Here is a 21,270-nt window from a genome sequence, read left to right on the forward strand (position 1 = left end):
AGTCCGGCCCACTGCCCTTCTGTTGATATCTGCCTGGTTCGGTTGAATTTAATTAAAGCGTAAGGGAGAAGGTCATGCCTACTGTGATGTCAACACATGAAGGTAACCAGAGAGGCGACTGGATACCGTTTGATTTCTGAAATATATTTAATTTTTCCTAACGTTCACCAAGCGTTTGTGTAAACTCATAATTAAGGAGATTTAGCTGAAGTCTGCAAGTTAGAATAAATGTGTTCAGCCTCACTCTTTCCTTTTTTTTCTTTTACTAAAATCCAACCACACATATAAACGGTGTTTAGACTCACTGTAAAAACATCAACTTATATTATTGGCTTAAATAAGGACTTAAATCATCAGCGTTTAAAATTATAATTCTATTTGTGCCAAGAAATCAAGCTAGTTTCTTCTTTCAACAAACGTGAGAGAGTCAGAGTTCACTCCATGTTTTGTCAATTTCAAGTTAAAACATTTTAGTTATCACTTTCAGAACATTTAACCATTAGTTCAGTTGTGTAACTCAATAATGAGAGGAAAAAATGTCCAATTGATCATTTACTTGACTCATCAGATCATGTTATTTAGAAACATTGATAGCATATACTTTCCAAAATGCATTGACTTCAAAGTTTTCCAGTTATCCCTCTTTTTATGCCTCAGCGCCGGCTATAGCCATGGAGCCATAGCCGTGGAGCATTATGTTCTTCCGTCCGTCCGGTCCATTCTCATGACACGGGGGGGGGGGGGGGGGGGGTCTTCATATTTGGCACAAATGTCCACTTGGACTCAAGACTGAATTGATTAGAATTTGGTGGTCAAAGGTCACTGTGACCTCATTAACACATTTTGGGCCATGACTTAATAATTCATATGCTAATTATAACAATTTCAGACAAACGTTTGATAGGATAAAAGGATGAAGTGATGACATTTTGGAAGGACATGGACGTGAACTGGTTGGCGGAGGCGTGAAGCAGTAATTCTAGTTTCTTATATGAAGACATCTACAAGATGGATTGTCTTTCAATACACATCTCAGAGAAGTTATATTAAAACAATAAAAAAACATGATGGAGATTGCTGTGCACTTCAGCTACTCTGTGCTTTGGGTCATTTGAAATCTTAAATTACCTAAACAAATTGGCTCATAACATCAAACTCAGTATAATAAAAAGTGAAGTGAAGTTCAGTAACAAACTGAAAACACCAAGTGGATACAAAACAATAAAGATTAGCTTGGAGATTTGAGTTACTATAACTTGGAATAAATACAAAATTCTAAGTTGACGAAACTCAAAGCTACAATTCAAGAAATCAAGTTGAACTAACTTAAATTTGTATTGCCTTGAATTTGGACTTTTCTCAACATTTTCTTTTTTTGCAGTGCATAACTAACTGAATAAAGAGTGTGCCAAACACGCAGATGGATTTATGCCAAGTATTTTCAATTTGCACAGAGGTGATTTTCCATCCTCTCTGATGATAAAGCAATCCTGCTGAAAGAGCACAAAACAAATCAGGACAAAAAAGGCACTTGGGGAGCAACAGTGTGTGTGTGTGTGTGTGTGTGTGTGTGTGTGTGTGTGTGTGTGTGTGTGTGTGTGTGCGTGCGTGTGTCTGTGTGTGCGTGTGTGTCTGTGTGTGCGTCTGTGTGTGTGTGTGTGTGTGTGTGTGTGTGTGTGTGTGTGTGTGTGTGTGTGTGTGTGCGTGCGTGTGTTTCTTTCTAGCCAGAATACAAAGTGTTAGTAGCTGACGGTGTATATTCAGTCCCTGTGTGACCTGAAAGTCTCAACATCTTTACTGAATGTCAGAATTTAGTAAGGATACCGAAGTTAAATTCCATACCTGACGTTTTAAAGGAATGCCTCTGCACCTTGTCAGTCAGGACTCATAGCTCGCAGTCGGAAAAATGTATTTGTCTTTTTCTCTTTGCAAAATGTATACTTTGCCACAATGATAATTGCAATCAGATGCACTAATGCAGCTGTCATTAGCGCGATATCTTTTGTGAATTGGACCTTGAGGCGGGGCTAATAGCGGTTGCAAGTGATGCGTAATCCATGGTGCTATCCACTCTTTGTGGATTTGTCTGTAAGTGTTTCATGTTGCAGCAGTTTCAGGCAACAAAATCAAGTCAAACATGAGTTAATACTACTCAGGGATTCAAAACGAACTGTGGACTCTTTCAGCCAATAAAAAGAGACCGTAGACTCATCTTTGATCACATTTGTTGCTGACCAGCCTTTGATGTTAAAGAGAGTTGCTCACTCCCCTTGATTCAGTAAAGAGGCATTACCAAACACAGCCAGCAGTTTAAGCCTCTGAAGGGGTCAGGAGAAAATTCACTTTACTTCCAGTTCATAGAAAAAGATAAAAGGGTATAAAATCTAATCTAAAATAGCAACTTCTGGGCTGCCAGGGTGGCTCTTCCATGATAGGTTTGAAATTGACCTGGATCCCTTTGTTACTCGGGTACATTTCTTCTCGCCCATCTTTTCCGCCTCTTTTCACTTTGAGCGGTCTAATACAGCAGAAATACCGTAAAAGTAATCTTTAAAAGAGCATTTGGCCATAAATAGCATTGAGTGTCTGCAATATGACACTTCCCCAGATCACTTGTGGTGAATCTGGGACTGAGGCATCCACCCAATTTCAATGAGCTGCATTCCTGTACTCCCACTTAAAAGAAGAAGTAAGAGTAGGTAGTACAATCCTATTTCAGGGATAAAATTAAAAGTATCATGATGTTGAACAACTGGGAAACATTAAATACAACTCTACTAGGTGATACCTTTTCCCACCACACTCTGCCATGTATTAAAGATGTAACTGTTGTTATCCTTCAGTTGACTGGAAAGTCATTTACAATTTATGCTCCTCTCATCTGGGCACTTACAATTATTTTTATTACTAACAGATTGACCAATTTCTCTGATGCTCTTTAAATGAGCAAAACTGAGTTTTTTCTGGCCACTGTGGGGCCAACATTAACATATTATTACCTTCTAAGTTGATGTAATAAACTTGTTGGCAAACAGTTGCTTATTTGCACAGCATTTACGGAGCAACATTATCATTCATTTGGAGTCGTCATTTGGAGAACCTGATTTCTCTTTTAGCTCTGTTTTGTGCTCTGCTCTGTGGGAAATATCCGTCTCTTTGCTCCGCCGCTAATTGTTCAGCAGCGTATCGCTTACTTTGTCAGTCTGCGGTTTGGTGCTCAGCAGGTAGTGTGCAGTGGGTTCATCACAGCTTTGTTGCTGCCTGCTGCAGCTGGAAACCACACTATGAGAGCGGTGAGAGTGAACAAAATCAGTAAAGTTGTTGGCCGAAACAGTGAGCTGAAATTCACTACAACAAGCTTTTTGTTGATCATTTTGTGGGTTCATCACCAAGTGCGACCACTTTTACATTATTACATTGTTTTCCTATTGTCGTGAGACATTGCTATCATGAAAATATAGGATCGTGTTTTTTTAAGTGTATATGGACATGTGTGGTGTGTATATATTGTTAAAACTAACGGTTTAGCATGTTTAGCAATGTAACTACAACAAAAATGATAATAAACGGTAAAAACCTGGAAGAAGATAAGCGCTACTGACAGACATAAAGTGTAAACTAGAATTGAGTTCAGGTTGTTTGTTGTCACAGTGTCAACAGATGGAATTACACAATCTGTGCTGTGAACGTTATATGTTCTTATTATGGTCTTTGATAACAGGTATTGAACGTACATGAATATTTCTTCTACTCCATCCTACAATGTTTTACTGCAATGTCTGCTAACGGTTGCACACAACAATAGTACAGAGAGATCAGTGTTAGTTTACTTTATTAATGATTGGTTTAAAATGCAGCGATAACCGGAGCAGTGACCTTCGCATATTCAACATGTCATTGCTGTGTTGTTTGCTGTGATTGCAGAACAATGATACAGCGCGTGCGATCCCTAATGTTGTAGCTGATAAAAGGATTACCTTCGTAATTTGTTTTTACAGTAAATTAAGTAGAAGAGGAAACAGACAGCACAACATGTCAACGGCGTTATACTTAAAATGAAAAAATCTTGGAACAGGATTTACTGAAAATCACACGTGAAATAGCTGCTTATAAGGACAACTTGGGCTAAAGTAACGCAGCCAATGTAGAAGAGGAGAAGGGATTTACTGTCCCTTGAGGGGAAATATTCTCAACTCTGTGCTGCTGCTTTTGAAGGAAACATCAAAACAGGATTTAACAGCGGAGACAGAAATATTAAAATCCAGGAGAATAAACATCAGCATCAGTGTAAAAGAGGCAGACAGTGTGCAAACATTAAGAGTTTAAGTATGACCTGGGGTGTTTTAGGCTTTCATACCGTGAGTGACTGTGTTAATATCAGTTTAATTGAGGGTTAACAGAAGTACGGATAAAACCGGGATTGCACTCATGGTCACTTTATTAGTTACATGTTGGTCGCTTGAGATGTTCCACATGTCAATAATGCATTTGGTGAGGACTTCTGATGTGAGAAACTTTAAAATCCAAAATACCTTATGTGTGCGCTTTGATTTGTTGTGTGCAATCATTACATTCCTGCAAAAGCTTTGATTTGACATTATCTTTATGCAACAGATTTTTCTAAAATCTCATTATGAAATGATACAAAAATAATGTAACTAACATGAACAGTAAACAAGCAGGCAGGTATTGCACGTTTATTTAATGTCTTTATCACGCTTTGAGATCCAGTGCATATTATGTACAAAAGAAGAGACTAGCACATAGAAGAGAAACATGTACTAATACAAGTATGTGTACTCTTTACGTGAAGTGTTAGGTGCTACAGGAAAAGAGAGAAAAGCACATAATGGCATCCATGCTCTGTCAGCTTCAGCTATATATATAATGTGGCAGTAACTTTGAAGCTTGGTAAAGAATAAAGAGTCAATAATACAGAAAACAGCACTGGTGAGGACCAAACCCTGAGTGTTTGCGCTCAAAGACATCCATTAGCCACAAGCTGACATTAGCTAAACATAATGTAAAACAGCGCAACAGTGATCTGCTTGCAATGTCCTTGTGTTTGTATCCTTGAGAAATAAACCATTTCTGAACTATTACTCACTGCACAAGCTGATCCCCACAGCACCTATATAAGATACCAGTGCTTCAGGAGTAGATCCAGGCTGCAGGTACACATGTACATTAGAAGCCCTGCTTCCATGGCTCTGCTCTGTGAAGTGGAAAAGGGCTCCACATCAGACTATTTCTGGCTGCACAGCTGGAAAGCACTTTAATAGGCAAAGCAAGCCATTTATTTCTACTTATTATAGATATGTGACTCACACCGGTAGAAAAGCCCTGCTGTGCTGGAAGAAAAAGAAGGCGGTTCCCTGTTTCTGTTAATAAACATGCGATTCAACTACAAATGCACCAACTATGGACCACAAAGACAACAGAAAAGTGTCATTGCTACCCAGAGGCCTGTTGATCAAAGTGAGGCACCTGGGCTTCCTCTTTTTCCAAAATCTCTAGGGAACACCGAGGAGTACATAACAACTGCTGCCCTTCACATGAAGACCCTGCCGGTTCGCCCACTCTCTGCTTGTCTTTTTCTCTCTCCTTTTTTCTCAGTATTGCCTTTATATACCTTTTTATTCTATTTGTATTTTGTTCTTAATTGTTGCACTCACCAAAAAAATAAACCCACATTGACAGTAAACATTTTAGAGACGCATTCAATATGAAAGTGTTATTGTCATGCTGTTTTATATATGGATTCTGAGTTTTCTTTAAGACATTGTGTCCCTTAATATTCTCTCATCTCACTCACACACACACCTGCTCTGAGTGATATGAATACACACTCGGATGTTCTATCGCATTAGCAGTCGGACTAAGAGAGCGAGCATGGATACAGCCCATCTGTTTCTCTGTGATGTGGCTCCTGCAGGGCTCTCTCCACATTATCAATCACCCCGCTGAGCCAAACGCTTGTAATTGTATCATATCTGTTGGCACAGACTACAAAGTCACAGCAACTGCTCTGTCATGCTAAGTGGAACAGAGACAAATGGAAAGAGCCCTGTGGATTTATAGGAGTTGCACTTTATAGATGCAAACTGCACATTCCATGTGGAAGCGACTGCCGGTAACTGTGGTTATGTTTGCCAACTGAACAGCAATATACGTACACACACGCATCTCACACGGCAATCTCCAATAACACAGATGGAACACTTGTTTATTTCTACATCTTTCCTGTGTGGCCGTTGTTTGGTATTGTTGGACATTGCACTGTGCTAACATGTTTTTATGTTCAACTCGGAGGAAACATTTACTTCAAATATGCACTCGAGTATCTCGCTGGAATCCGAATACACAAACCAGCCAGTTAAAGTGCTTTCTCATTTCAGCCCCATTCCCTGCAATATTACTTCAATCTACCCTCTAAATGTACTTTATTTTTATTCATTCATTCAGGATCATGACACAATGCTAGGGCAAATATAATAAATCTAAATATAGATGGTCCAGTTCAAGTTAAAGGATTTAATGATTTAAAAAAAAGCTCGGCATGTCTCTGCACCATATCAAGGCAAATGCTTTACACAGGGGAATCTCTGCGCATATCATTGCAATAAATACAGGAATCCTGTGCTTTGTCGTGCAAGTGCACGTGGGAATTGTTGTTCACACATCGTTCCCTAGCTCCATAAAGTGTGCTTAGAGTAGAGTGCAAGCATCCATGTAGATCTTCATCACTTATAGCTGATTTAGATAATTGATTGTCACAGCCTGAATTAACCTCAACAGATAACTCATGCGGTTGCGATCACTCCGCTGTGTTGGGACTCGCTCCCACAGATGGAAGCCTTGAAATGTTCCCAGTAGTTTGTCACAACAGAGCAGCGAGTGTGACTGAACTGAGCTTTCAGCAGCACTGAGCTCACTGCTCAGCAGATCGCTGCAGACCTTTGTCTTACAGACTCGCCTTTTATTAAAACTATTCTGCAACTATTCTATATAGAGCAACATAGAGTGAATGGCTGGCCTTACTGGGAAAAAAACAGGCAATTTGCCAGATTAACAGGTAAGAGTCTATTTGGTTCAATAAATCATCGAGAGCCTCAGGCCCTGCCACAAAGCAGCTCACAGATCTGTAATCTGATCTGATAATACAGATCAAATCTGTGATTAATTCAGTGTATGATAGACTCTAAAAAGAGTAGATCGAAGACTAACATTAATTTTCTAATCTATTTTGCTGGTGCTGTGTATCCTTTTGTTCAGTTTGTATACATGTTGCTGCTTTTCCATCGAATAAATCTAAATTGTCTTTGGTGGAAAATGTTCTGCTGCTGTTTTTATTCTTTATAATCTTGGGATGTTTTTTTCCCCAAAGGTGTAGTTTCAGTAGCCAGTAAAAGGAAAGCAACATAAATTATAATTATGTTCTGACTCTCTTTGCCACAGCTTTGAATCATCCAAGACATAAATCCATTGAAATGTTTAACAGGATTACGAATCAAAGTAGGTAATCAGCATACTCGTCTGTGATCTGATTAGTTGAGGTCTAAACTACTAAAACTGTCATTAAGAATGTGGTGGAGGGTCCTGTAATGTTTTAGTTATGCTTATAAAATCTAAATGTGCTAAAAACCAGACTTCATTCGCAGTCATGAGCTGTTTTGAAGATGTTGGGAGTTAGCCCTGAGTAGTCAGAACTGAAGGGCAAGACTTCCTCTGCACTATTTTAGTGTCAAACCACCTGTCTCTGTCTCTGTAATAATTTGTGGTGAGGAAAAGTATTTCTCTAAGGCATTGTGCTTATTTCAGGAAACTTTTGGGAGAGCAGCCTGACAAGTCTCTGTGAGCAATTCAAAGAGCAGCGATACATGAACTACAGGCAGTATAGCTTGGTGTGAGTCTTTCAAAAATATCAGGGTTGAGCTCATTTCAAAGCCTTGTATAGTCTTGAGTATTGTCTGCATTATGTCATGCACTGACCTCCCTGTGAGGCATTCAAAGCCATGCACACTATCTTCAAATACGCCAATATTTTATTAGTCTTCCTTTGAGAAAAGTTATCTATCGCTGGAATGATTATTTGGTTAAAAAATTAGCTGATCCGCAGAAAGTAATTTATCAACTATTTCGATAATCAAAATTTTAATGAGAACATTTGTGGGTGGTAAAAAATAAAAATCCTTTAATGAAAAACGAGTCTACAGCAGAGGCTCTATGTGGTTGTATCCAGGCTACATGCTAATGTAAGCACGCTAACATGCTGATGTTCACCACCTTAGTTTAGCATTTTAGCACGCTAGCATTTGCCAATTAGCACTATACACGAAGTGCCACTGAGGCTGATGGGATTGTTATTAGTTCTGCAGGTATTTTGTCATAAACCACAGTTTGGCGCAGTCCATCCAAAAGATGTTGTGATATTTCCAATTGAACCTCGTGGTGGCGCTACTAGAAAAGTCAGAAATTTCCTCAAAGGACCTTTAATTTATGTAGCAAAGCTGGTGCTAAACCATTACCTAGTTGTCAAGATATTTCCCTCTGAACCACAAATGTCCACCTCATGTTGTGTCAAGTGTCCATCCATCCAATAGTTGAGGTGGAGTTATTTCAGCCTGAACCAAAGTGGTGGACTCACCGACCAACCATGAACCATACCCATAGCATGGTCAAAAATACAGCCATTCATATTAGCACACTTGCCTTCGTCAGAGTGTTTTGACACACCGTGAGGCCACACCATTAAGAAGCCCACCTGCACACGCCTTCATAAAGGTGAACCCACGTATTTGGTCACAAAGAGCAGTTCTGACAGAGGAAACATCTTTAAACATTTGATTCACTCGGAGCAAAACTCTAGAGCAGCTAACATGGAGATATACTGCGGCTCAGAATGTGTCTCGACTACTGACAGCTCAGTGCATATCTGGGTAAATAGCTCATTCAACATTAAAGGCTAATTCACAGACATAACAGGTGATGCAACATCTCTTATGATCTATTCATTGTTTGAGTCATTTATCAAGTAGAACTGTTCATTTTCTGCTTGTCCGTGTTTCTATATCATTGTAAGTTCAATATCTTTGGGACTGTTGGTCACATAAAACCTTTGTGATACTGTGAGTATCTGTTGTGCTTTAAAAGAACCTCAGCAGACTCCGGCTCATGTGATGAAGACATCTTCGTGCCAGCATGTGCTCTTTGTTAAAACTTGCAGCAGAAAGAGTTCCTGCCGGTCTTGGTACACATGGGCTGACTCGTCACGCTGATCTGTGCTCCGGGCCACCGTGATGCAGTTTAACACATCAGTGTTTGGTGGAGGGATTATTTGATGCAGTCTGGATGTGCGTTGGTTTATTAGTATGCTCAGACGCGATCAGTCAGTCAGGCTTGTACTCTCAGATTTCACTCAGCTCGTCTCGCTGCACTGCTGTCAGAGTTGCATCATTACGATGTTCTTCGTGCTCCGCAGATCAAGTTGTTTTGAAAGATCAGCAGCAGTGACATTTATCAGTATATAAACATAGAGCGTCGGCATCCCTTAATCTCATTTCCCCCCTATTGTAGCAATCCACAGACGGAAGGAAAACGACAGTCAGTCAGAGAGCGAGAGCTGCAAAACTATGTAATTAGCTTTTGAGTGATTATTGTGAATTCATGCTCTGATGGTAAAGTAAATAAAAGAGATACAGGCAATGGCAACCATTCCCCAATCTAAAAATATCGTAGTTATTTTCTTCTACACAGCTGTCTTGCAACCGTAGGAAATTACCTTGTAGCCCCCGGGGGGGCTGGGACCCCCAAGTGGACAACCACTGCTTTAAAAGGCCACAGTGAAGCCCTGTTCTGGTGCTTAGGCTCCTCAGTCTGCCTTTACTTTAATGATTATGAGGTTTAAAAAGGTAATTTAAGGATTATTCATGTGACTCCTCCGCCACTTTATAGATAAAGGGAATTGTGAGTGATTACATTTGAATATTTAAGGTCACCCGAGTTTATAATAACATAATACATCATATCGTTTGTTGGTTTTTAAAGCATGGCTATGAATAACTTTGAGTTTGAATAATCTTCCAGGTGTATATGTGCAAAACAGCTGCGCAGGTGTGAATATTTATGGGACCTTCTGTGACTATGAAGTTAAAAATCATCTGGTATTTCAAATGATGCACGTTGTGCTAACTTGTCCACATGACATCGACATTTCACACATCGTGCAAAAACAAAATTGGAATTCATTGAGTTGAATTTATTGGCCAGCCTCTTTCTCCTTTGAAGGACTTGCTCACTCGTGATTGGTGTTGCTGGTTTTGATGCCGAAAATTCTCATTCTTACTTTCATCATTTTTGTTGAAGGTCAGTCGTGGCAGCGTGTTACAATTCTCTGTTTTTGTGATAAATCGTAAATCATAAAAGTATAATATATACACAAGTATTTTGTATTATTATTGTATGTCACTAGATTAGCAGAGATAAATGCTCTGTTTCTACTTATCATAAAGACTTGACCTTTGAAAAGTTTAAAGTTGATGCGTGTGGCTGGTCCTATTTATTCGTTTCTAGCCATCATGAACGCTAAGTTATTCATAGAAGTTACGAGGATAAAATGTTATAGAAAACAGTGGACTACACTATTTGCTGTTATCTGCTTTCTGGACTGTGTTTGTCAGTTTGAAAAAACCTTTATTAATTTCATTTGTTGATGTGGTTGACGGTTGAGGTGAATCGTGGAAGCCGTGAATCAATACACCAGAAAACACTCTGCTGCATGAGGATGAACTGAACCTCCGTAACTTGTGAACTTAGTCTGCTTTGTTGTGATCAGTGTTTTAGAGTTAATCCCTTGCTGATGTGGCTGATGGTTGAGGGGAATCCCTGACGATGGATGACTGCAGTGGAAATCGGGAGTCAGTTTGGGCGAAGACAGAGGAGAAGACATCTAATTAGAAGCCAGAGGTTGGGGAAGGAGCGAGTGTGAGGAAGATATAGATGGTGAGGTAGAGGGGAAGGCAAGGGAGGACCGGAAAGACTCCAGAGAAGGAAATTAAACAGGAAAAATAATCATGTATAATGAAAGGTACTGGAGACCGCTAAAGTAATGAAAGAAATCAATAAATGACTTGTAATGAGTTGAAAGGTAATGGAGCTAATTGGTCTAATTAAAGTGTAATCATTTCCAGTGAAGATCTCAAACTGAGGATAATGTGTTGTCTGGACTTTGGCTCACACCATGTGCCCGTCCCTTTTCATTTCGGAAGAAGCTCCGGCTCATCAAGTCAAATTCCTAACAAGTCATGCGCATTAAGAGGACAAAGGTGTAAGCAAGTCTGACACAGGCGATGTCTGATCTCTCCTCCTTATGCCAAGGGACAGCAGCAGCAAGGGAGGAAACGTCAGGACAGCCGAAGTATGAGAGGCGGAGCTCAGAGAGACGGGCTCTTGTTTTTTCTGGTCTTAGATTATTCAGCAGCTCTAAATGCAAATGTGATTGAGATGTAATCACTGGAGACACATTCAGAGCTGGTTAGAGTTCACACGTGTTTAATATTGTGTGAACGGACGTCCTTGACTGTGGTGACGAAGCATCTAGTCACCGTTGTCATAAAACAGGTCACCCGGCACTGATTGGGTGGCTTGCATGTCAAAAGACATTGATCGATTGATTGATTGATTTTCATGTCATGCGCACGATGTGCCCGCCCCTCACGCGCTTATAAGAGACCAAAGACACAGCTGCAGTGGTCCAACATTTCATTACAATACAAAATAGAACCATTGCTCATATTAAAAAGGCATTTTAATGAAGGGAGTTCAACGTTTGTCATTTAAATATTGAGACAACCTTTCAAAATTGATTTAGCCCAGACATCTTTCAGCAAATCAGTCGTAAAGCGTGCAGTGGTCTCTTCTTTGGCTTTAATGTTTGATCAAGCACAAGCGGTGGTCACAGTTTCCACCTCTGGGACTGCCTCCACACGGACAGACTCTGGCTTCCATCTAACAAGACTGCAGAGGCTGCACCAGAAAGCAGGTTCACTTTGTTATTTGAAAGACTTTGCTGAGTAAAACCCAACATCAGTGTGGGATTTACTCAGCAAAGGATAGACACATGTCAGATAAACTGACACAGCCGCAGAGTGCATGTCTGGCTTTAGGGCTACATTCAAGGTAAATTAAAGATCTGTTCAAACTAAAACCACTGCTGGGCATGCTTCGATTCCCAGCAGAACCATTTACGAGTTTGAAGATTTTAAAAGGAACTTCACCAGAAAGACAAACTGTTACCTTTCTGCTTGCTAGCTGTTCAACATTAATTAAAAAAGACTTTAAGCTAGTGGATTTTCATTACTAGGATGTTTAACACAGCAGTGCCATGATATTTTTCCTTTTTTTAAAGAAATAAAACTTTAAGGATAAAAAATACAAAAAGGAGACACTAAAACTGCCAATATTCTATCTACACACTGGTGCAGCAGATAATTGAGAGAAAAGTATGAAATCATAATGTAAAGCAGGGGTCTTTTCAGGCCAAGGACCCCCAAACTGATAGAGAGATGGGGCAGGGACCCCCGACTATATATATTGTATAGAATTGTGTTTTATATTAAACTGGGCCTAGTGCCAAGTATAAACATACCTTGTTATTATGCGTTCAATACTAAGCTATTCAAATAATACACAGGTTCATATATTCATGTTTTTATTTTAAACATGTGCAAGGTACAGTGAGTAGGGAGGCCGTGCCACTGCCATTTATAAACATACCTTGTCAGCTGATACCAATGCCAATATCAACATTGTCTGTCAATTGCATGATAATCATGCACACAAGATATTCAAATTGACGTTGTTATGCGGTATGTTTTGGGTCATTATCCATCTGCACTGAGAAGCGCCTTTCAATCATTTTTGAAGCATTGGCCTGAATTTGAGCAGATAGTATAACCTTAAACGCCTCAGAATTCATCCTGCTACTTCTCTCAGCTCTGACATCCTCAATGAACAACAGTGACCCAGTTCCATTGGCAGCCATACAAGCCCATCCATAGCACTGCCTCCACCATGTCAAACAGATGATGTGGTTTTCTTCGGATCATGAGCCGTTCCTTTTCTTCATTATACTTTTCTCTTCCCATCATTCTGGTACACGTTAATCTTGGTTAATCTTGTTCCTAAACTGGTCAGGCTTTTTTCAGCTGTTTTCTGGCAAAGTCTAATCGGGCCTTCCTGTTCTTCAGTGTTACCAGTGGTTTGCACCTTCTGGTAAACTCTCTGTGTTTAGATGTGTTAAGCTCTTGATCGTACACTTTGACAATGACAGGCCTAGCTCCTCCAGAGTATTCTTGTCTTCAGGAGATGTTATGAAAGGGTTTTCCTTCATCAAGGAAAGAATTCTACGATCATCCACTTTAGATGTCTTTCCTTGTCTTTCGGGCCTTTTGGTGTTGGTGAGCTTTCCAGTACATTCCTTATTTTTAAGGATGTACCAAACTGTTGATTTAGCCAATCCTAATGTTTCTGCTATCTGATAGATGTATTTGGCCTCCTTCACTTGCATTGACACCTCGTTGGTCCTGAGTGGGCTGAGTGTTTAAGGAACATCTTGAATCAACTCCAGACCTTCTATCTGCTTAATTCGTCATGGAATAACGAGGGAACAGGCCACGCCTCTCCATGAAGCCATCTATCAGACAGTTGTCCAATTACTTCTGAGCCTCTGAAAATATGGGGGACTGTGTAAAAATGGTTGTAATTCCTAAACGGTTAATGTGGTGTTTTTGTTATATCCATTGGATTGAAGCTGAAAGTCTACACTTCAACCACATATTATTAAAAGATAAGTCTGACCAACAGGACACACTCCCTTACACACACACACACACACACACACACAGACCTGAGAGAGAGCTGGCTAGACAGCAGGAAGCATTTGAGTGAAAGAGGTGCCAAAGGACGAGATAAAACGGCTTCACTCTTCTTAATGTAGCTTTCGGGATCAGTGGTCTGGAGATGCCACTTTATCCCTCTATCGCCCCTCTGTGTGTCCGCCACCATTCAGCCCTGAGCCGTCTAGCCCTCACTGTTCACCACACAGCTCTGATAATGTCAGATGAATCTTTGACAGTACTCCTGATCAAACGCTCGAGTAGGACGACTCAAAGGGAACACAATAATCTGTCTGCTCGCCTCTGCTGTCATCCATCATTGCTCTGCTGCACTGTCTCAAAAACATATTAGGGACCGCAATTCTACCGCCAAAGACACACTGGGATTCATGCAATACTGATTAAATACATACAGTACGACCTTCTCTGAGTGATGGAATTTGCCACAACTCAAAAATGTGCTCATTCCCCAGCAGGAGATCACAAAGTCCTCTCGTAAAAGCAGAAAGAAAGAAAAGAGCTGAGGAAGAAGCCAGAATATATATATATATATTTTTGGGGAGCAATTAGTGTGAGCAGAAGAGGACAAGGGATATAATCCATCACTTACCACATGCCAAGTGATGCACTTTAATTTGCATTTAAATCTGTCTACAATTGGAGGGAATCTTCTACTTTTAAGGGTAATTTGTAAGGCAGCACAGTGGAGAGAGAATGATTATAAGTGATTGTGTAGTTTTTTGGTTCAATCTTTTTACTGCCAGTTTGTTAGTTTATTAGTGCTGTTATTGCAGATTACGCTTCAGAGGCCATATGTTTACTTGCCATCTGATTAATGTGTTGCACTCTGATGATGCTGCCATTACTGCAGGGGCTTAGTCTAAAGAAATTCAGGTTCACTGGCTCTACAGATGGCTGATCGGATCTCGCTCATTCTGAATAAGGACTTTAGCCTCAGTGAATGAATGCGGATGCTACTCAGACATTAGACTGAAGTAGTTAAGACTGTAGATTTGGGGAAAAGAACTTTGTTACCACTTTTGACCGACATTGTGAAAGTGCTGCGAAAAGGAATGTTGCAGCTTTAGGCAACATTGGTTTACACAATAAATTTGCTGCAAATGATTTTAAATCAACAAACTTGCAATCCATGATTTATTCCTTTGCATTCAGATGAAATACTTTCAGTCAGATGAAGAATTTGGATTTCATGGAGATGCATGAAGATGAATTCATGAAGCAGCATCCAGTTGTCTCTTCAGGTTAAGTTTTATATGCATTTGTGCCAGTGACAGTTTTCGGTTGTCTGTCTGTCCGTACTATTCTCAGGAATGTGATATCTCAGGAATGCCTTGAGGGAATATTTTTCACATTTGACACAAAGGACCACTTGGACTCAAGGATGAACTGATTAGAATTAGGTGCTCAAACATCACTGTGATATATTTTCTTATTGTCCACACATTTTATGAAACCAAACCTAAAATAGTCCATCTCTCTTTACTTTACAATTCCACGATACCCATCTGTTCCTACTGAAGGAAATCTTTACAAATGGGACACAAACAATGTTTAATTTCATAAAAAACACAAATAGTGCATTTGTTGGGGATTGTTTTCAACTGTGTGGAGTAATACACATTTGGTGAGTGAGTACTTATGGCAGCAGGACTGTGTGTGGAGAGTCAACATAAACGACAGTGTGTGTGTTTGTTGTGATGAAGGAACATGTTCCAGTGGATGAGTGAGGCTGTAGCTTCTGAAGTCCTTTACATATGACAAGCAGGATGCCACCAGGGTAATGGCAGCTTGTTTACTTCTACTTACTTTCATGGATTAGACCGTAGAGTCACTATGGAACCACATTAACCTTTCTCAATACACTTCTCCCTCCTCCTGCCTGGGCCTGAGGGAACTCTCAGTCACATCCAGGTGTATGTTTACAGCTGCAGCTGGAATCCTTGTGGACATAGAGGATTTATAATTAGAAGATTGGAGCTTTACTCACCAAAGTAAAGGTTACCGTTACTATTGCACACCTAATAATGTTATCAAGATTGTTTGTAGCCTACAACAATCTTGTCATTTCAACCACAAAAGACTTGAAATTTGACTTGGACTCCCAGAAAATGACTAGTGAGCATCTCTGATACAGCATGATCTTCATTAAGTAAATTATGGTTTTCAGTTGTTGACAGTTTATCAAATTTTACATTTTGGTCACCTAAAAAAATCCAAGATGCCAAACTCAAGGCTTTAAAACCGTCGTACACAAAACAATGGGTGACGTCACGGCGACTGCATCTACTTCTTATGTACAGTCCATGCTGTACACGCAGCATCGATCAGAGCTTTAATCATCATTACCACTGTTTGTTGTTTAATTGCCCAGAATGCAGCACTGTGGCGGCGCCTCTGATGTGACAGAGAGATTAATCACAAGAAGTGATTTGCTTGTGACTCAGGACAGGGCCCATCTACTCTCAAATAGAAGCATAATGAGGAAGAGCAGAATAATGAGAAGAGAGATTGAGTGAGGGGAGAGGAAAGATGTCAGTGATGCCGTTGTTAGTGTTTTATGTTCGAACGCCAGTGAGTGAAGGGGTTAATTTTCCGGAACATTGATCGATTACAATAATGAAGACATTCTTCGGAGGACAATGACAGCGTATTGGCATTCTCTAACTCGTTCCTCTGTAATTAACAGTTTGGTTTTCAACGAGCCTCGCAGGGTCATAAAACTTAATCGGCGCGTTATTAGAGTCAAAATCAAAGTTTCAATCATTTATACAAATACAACAGGTGCAAATAATCTGACTTGATTAACTGGTGCTGGCACACAGCAGTGCTTTAACAAACTGCATGACTGATACAGTAGTGCAGGCAAAGGTATAATGTGGATTTCACATTGGAAAGATGTAAAACAGTAAACAATGCCATGTACCACTATATATTACCAGGTTTTCATCCATATGATTTTATTCACATTTTGATTTATTTTTCTCCAAACTCATGTCTCCACTCGACCAGAGAGCCCGTAACATCCAGAATAAAAAGCCTGTGTGTGTCGGTTGTGTGTAACTGCAGCATCCCTGGTTTGATTCCAGACCACAGGCCTGGTTGCATATCACCCCAATCCCTATCACCATAGCAACTAATAGGCGCTTTTCACAGCAGACCTTCTCATAGCAGGAAGAGCACAGGTGTTACTAACAACCTTAAAGACGGCCCTGTTCTGTTCAAGCTATTCAAGCAGGTTTTAGCGATGTCCTGAAACCGAATCATTATTTTTTTTTATTTACACCTGTGCTTTTCCTGATGTGACATGTCAACATGTCTTCTGTCATCCTGGTGGTGAAGCAGCAATGATGCGTGTTCTGATGTGTCAGGGAATTGAAAGTATTGAAGAGTCTTCCAGGGCGAGTCTCTGCAAGTTTTACACGTCTGAATTCGGTAAAGTTCCTCCCACCTTTCCTGATGGGTCCTCTCAAGCTCAGTCATATTGGATGGTGGACGTCTGTGAGCCGTCATCCTCGTGTCTCTCCACTGTGGCGTTCCAGTCAGGGCTTTGACTGGGCCTATTTAACAACATTAGACTTATACACTGGCCTCTCCAGCATTGTCTTGACTGCATGCTTCTGTTAGCTGTCATGCTGAAAGGAGGACTTTCACCCCAGTGGGAGGACATGTGCACTCTGGAGCAGGTTTTCTTCAATGAATCTCAGGATTTAGGGGCTTACTCTTTAGTGAGCAGGAAATTAGAGATTTCAGACACTTATTGGAACTCCTCCAGTCAGTCTGCATGTAAAAATGTCCCTGGGTAAGATACTGAACCCCAATTTGCTCCTGAAATATGTGTCATAGGTGTGTGAGTGTGTGTAAATGAGCATGTAGATTATCCTGGTTTGTAGGATGCACCTTGTATAGCAGCCTCTGCCGTCAGTGAATGAATGTGTGTGAATAGGTAAACGCTTTTAGTAGTCGGCTAGAAATGCCATTTATCATTTATTATTTATTATGACTAACAGATGCAATTTGTTCATCGATAAAAAGGGACATATTGCATTGTGGTATTATTAGAAAGATACATTTACTCAAGAACAGTTTTATACAACTTACAAAGGAAATTACACGTGACAAATACACATATATCATGTTCATTTTATACACTTCCACTTTAGATTATTAATACAAAATATAAGCAATATTCAACAAGAAATAGCTCATACATTATGATGTATTATTACAGGTTAAGCTACCTGGCAGTATATGAAGTAGTTCAAATTAGCTCCACCATTGCCAGCTACAACATTAGTGATGCTTACGTACTAATTCGAAAATGGTTCCAATCCAATAATAAAACGAGCCATTCTGCATAAGTACCTTTAAGTATATTTTGATGACAATACTGCATGTAGTTTAAGTACAATTTTGAATTGAAGACCATGCTTGTAACAGTATTCGTACATTGATATTGTTACTTTTACTTAAAGCAGCAGTGCCTTTGTTCATGTTATTAGTAACACCCGTGCTTTTCCTGCTGTGACAAGTCAAAATGTCTGCGGTGAGAAAGGCCTATCGAGTTCTAGAGATGATCTGCAGGATGATCAGTGCAAACGGGATGCAGCTGAGCTCAGTTTGGAGTGCCATAGCAAAGGCTGAGGACTCATTCACATTTTATTTAGCTGAAACAGCTTAAGCGTTTTCTGAACGTAGTTTCCAGACAGCTGTCTATTACTGTACGCAGTGACAACAATTGTAAATTGATGAGTATGATACGATAATATAATGTTTATCACGACCGCACTCAAGTCAGAAGGGTATTTCTCTTCAAGTGACAGAGAGAAGAAAGATGGCGGTGTGTTTGTGTGTCTGCTTCTTTTGTGCATGCACGTTTCAAAGCCATGTGTGCTCTCAAGCTGTGTCAAATCCAAGTGAACCTGAGATAAACCGAGCAGAGCTCACAATAAACTGAGCTCTAGTGTTGTCAAATACTATATAAAGTCCGTAAGAAGCAGCTTATTGACTCCTTCCCATGCCTTTTTGTAATGCAAACAGCTGGAACAAACAGCTTGTAATCTGTCTTCAAATCTGTCCCGCATCCCTGAGGCTTCAGCTCAGCCTGACAGCCCGGATACAAAGTGTTTGCTGTGGTAGCAGGGTGTGTTCACGCTGCAGTGGTGCTGGTTAGATTAGATTAGATTGATTGCATCTGTAAATACACTTTTGATTGTGTGTCCCTTTGCATGTTCAGTCAAACAGCCCTACACGTGGTTATAAACTGTGCCATTGTAGAAGCAGGTAGAGGTTTATGTGGAGAATGTCCTCAGCTGCCTCAGATGTGCTGCAGTGCTTCAGCAATGACAGATGTGGTGTTGGGTCACTTCGGGTTGTTGGAAAGCACCTAAGAAACTAAAACCTATGAGATTCAGAATGTCTTTAATGTCAAGTTCGCGTTGGCTGCTGCTCTAAGAGAACATTGAAGTGGTTGTGAGGTTTGGTTGGCTGACCAGAGTTAAGTAGAAATAGAACAAAGAAACAGACAGTAAAATGCTAGACAAATGCGCCAATACGCCAGCTCATTATAGAAGGTACGGTCCAAGGTGGTGTTTAGTATGGACATCATTATACTCCTGCTGCCGCTGCCCTCAGGCTCAGCCCTGTGATAGAATGTGAATTACATATCAAAGCCTTTTCCATTACATATTGAACAGTCCTGGTGTTGAACCTGGCAGCAAGCAGAGCATACTTTACTCCTTCTGTGGCCTAATTATTTCTGTTGTTCTGTTCTGCTGCCATAACTTTTGACAAGAAACCTACACCCTGCTTATCTCACTCTGATCCATTAAAACGTTTTTTTATACACCTCCACCACCTCTTGTCTCTGACCTTTGACCTATGAACCTGTGCATGCGACAGTGTCTGCCCGGTCCACCCTTACCACCTTGCTCAGTCCCCCCCGCCATGCGTCTGTGTTCGCTCCGCTACCCGCAGGTCGGCGACCAGATCTTGGAGGTGAACGGCCGCAGCTTTCTGAGCATCCCGCACGACGAAGCCGTCAGGGTCCTGAAGTCGTCACAGCACCTGATGATGACGGTGAAAGACGTGGGCCGCCTGCCGCACGCCAGGACGGTGGTGGGCGAGACCAAGTGGATCGCCAGCTCGCAGATCGGAGAGAGCTCCGCCAACAGCAGCATGGCAGGGTGAGTTTTGATTGGTCCTAAAATAAATCTGGTCTAAGCCCACACAAAGTATTGTTACTCTGCCTTGCTAATGCTACTGTTTTTACCGTTTATTGATTATTAAAGTATCGACAGCATATTTGCATTTGCATGAATTAAAATTGTTACAAATGTCTTTCGGCTAGTCATTATTATCAAAAAGCAAACGCAACAAAGAGTGGCGATTATAATTAAAATGAAATAAGATTCCTTTTTTTCAAAGTGCTTTAATGTAGGTGATTTAAAAAAAATATATAATAATATTGTGAGACCCAAATTAAGATAAAATTAAAGAAATAGTTTGACTTATTTGAAGAAAAGAATGCTTATTCTAAGAATAGTTTAAATAGATTGATACCGCTCTCATGTCTGTACTCTCAATATGAAAATGCTTCCAGGCGACGATTAGCTTAGCGGCTTAAGGCAGAGGGAAGTAGCTAGCCTGGCTCTGCCCAACAGTAACAACATCTGCCTGCCTCTTTTTTAAAATTATTTGTTAAAAAAAAAAACAAAGTGTAAGTTTTCTGCATTAACTGCAGCACTTCTGAGGCAGCTGAGGACGTTCTCCACATAAACCTCTAACTTTAACAGCTTCTACAATGGCACAATTTATAATAATATTTATTCGGGTGGTTTGATTGAAAATGCAAAGGGACACATAATCAAAATTGTATTTATATTACATGTAACGTTATTATGTTACATCACTTTCATTAGATGAGTAAGTTTGACACATACAATACCTGCAGTGTTGCAATTTACACAGACGTTCAAATGCTATGAGAGTTACCAAGAAGTGAAGAACCTTACTATCACAATTCATTTTACATTGTCTGATTTAACTTGTCACTGAACACTGACAAAATTACCAAAGATGTTGTACTTTCTTCTAAACTATGTGAGTTTCAGTAATGAAAATTGGCACAAGAAAGAATTAAACTTGAGCAGTGCAGCAGTAAAAAAGACTTCACAGAGATAACACCAAGAAAGAAGAATCCTCTGATTATTTTTAAATAGATGCCAAATTCCTTAACAGCTGAATCTGATCAGGCGTCCGTCAGTACTCAGAACTCTCATTCGCTCCTTTTTCACAGATATAAAAATGCAATATGCAGCTCTGTTGGAAAAATGCTAGAGCTCGTTTCAAAATGCCA

At 40.2% G+C, this 21,270-nt stretch overlaps 1 protein-coding gene across 4 annotated transcripts in view; it reads left to right on the forward strand.

The window, feature by feature from the left end:
* Nucleotides 1-21,270, forward strand: part of whrna (whirlin a) — a 131,135-nt gene that overhangs the window by 67,174 nt on the left and 42,691 nt on the right. For all 4 annotated transcript variants that reach the window (XM_031855929.1, XM_031855927.1, XM_031855928.1 and 1 more), the window contains one exon: nucleotides 19,890-20,098. In XM_031855929.1, the coding sequence (XP_031711789.1) occupies nucleotides 19,890-20,098 (209 nt within the window). The remainder of the gene's footprint in view (nucleotides 1-19,889; nucleotides 20,099-21,270) is intronic.

The sequence above is a fragment of the Anarrhichthys ocellatus genome, unplaced genomic scaffold, assembly GCF_004355925.1.
Source record: "Anarrhichthys ocellatus isolate YVR2014 unplaced genomic scaffold, GSC_Weel_1.0 scaffold16, whole genome shotgun sequence".
NCBI lineage: Eukaryota > Metazoa > Chordata > Actinopteri > Perciformes > Anarhichadidae > Anarrhichthys > Anarrhichthys ocellatus.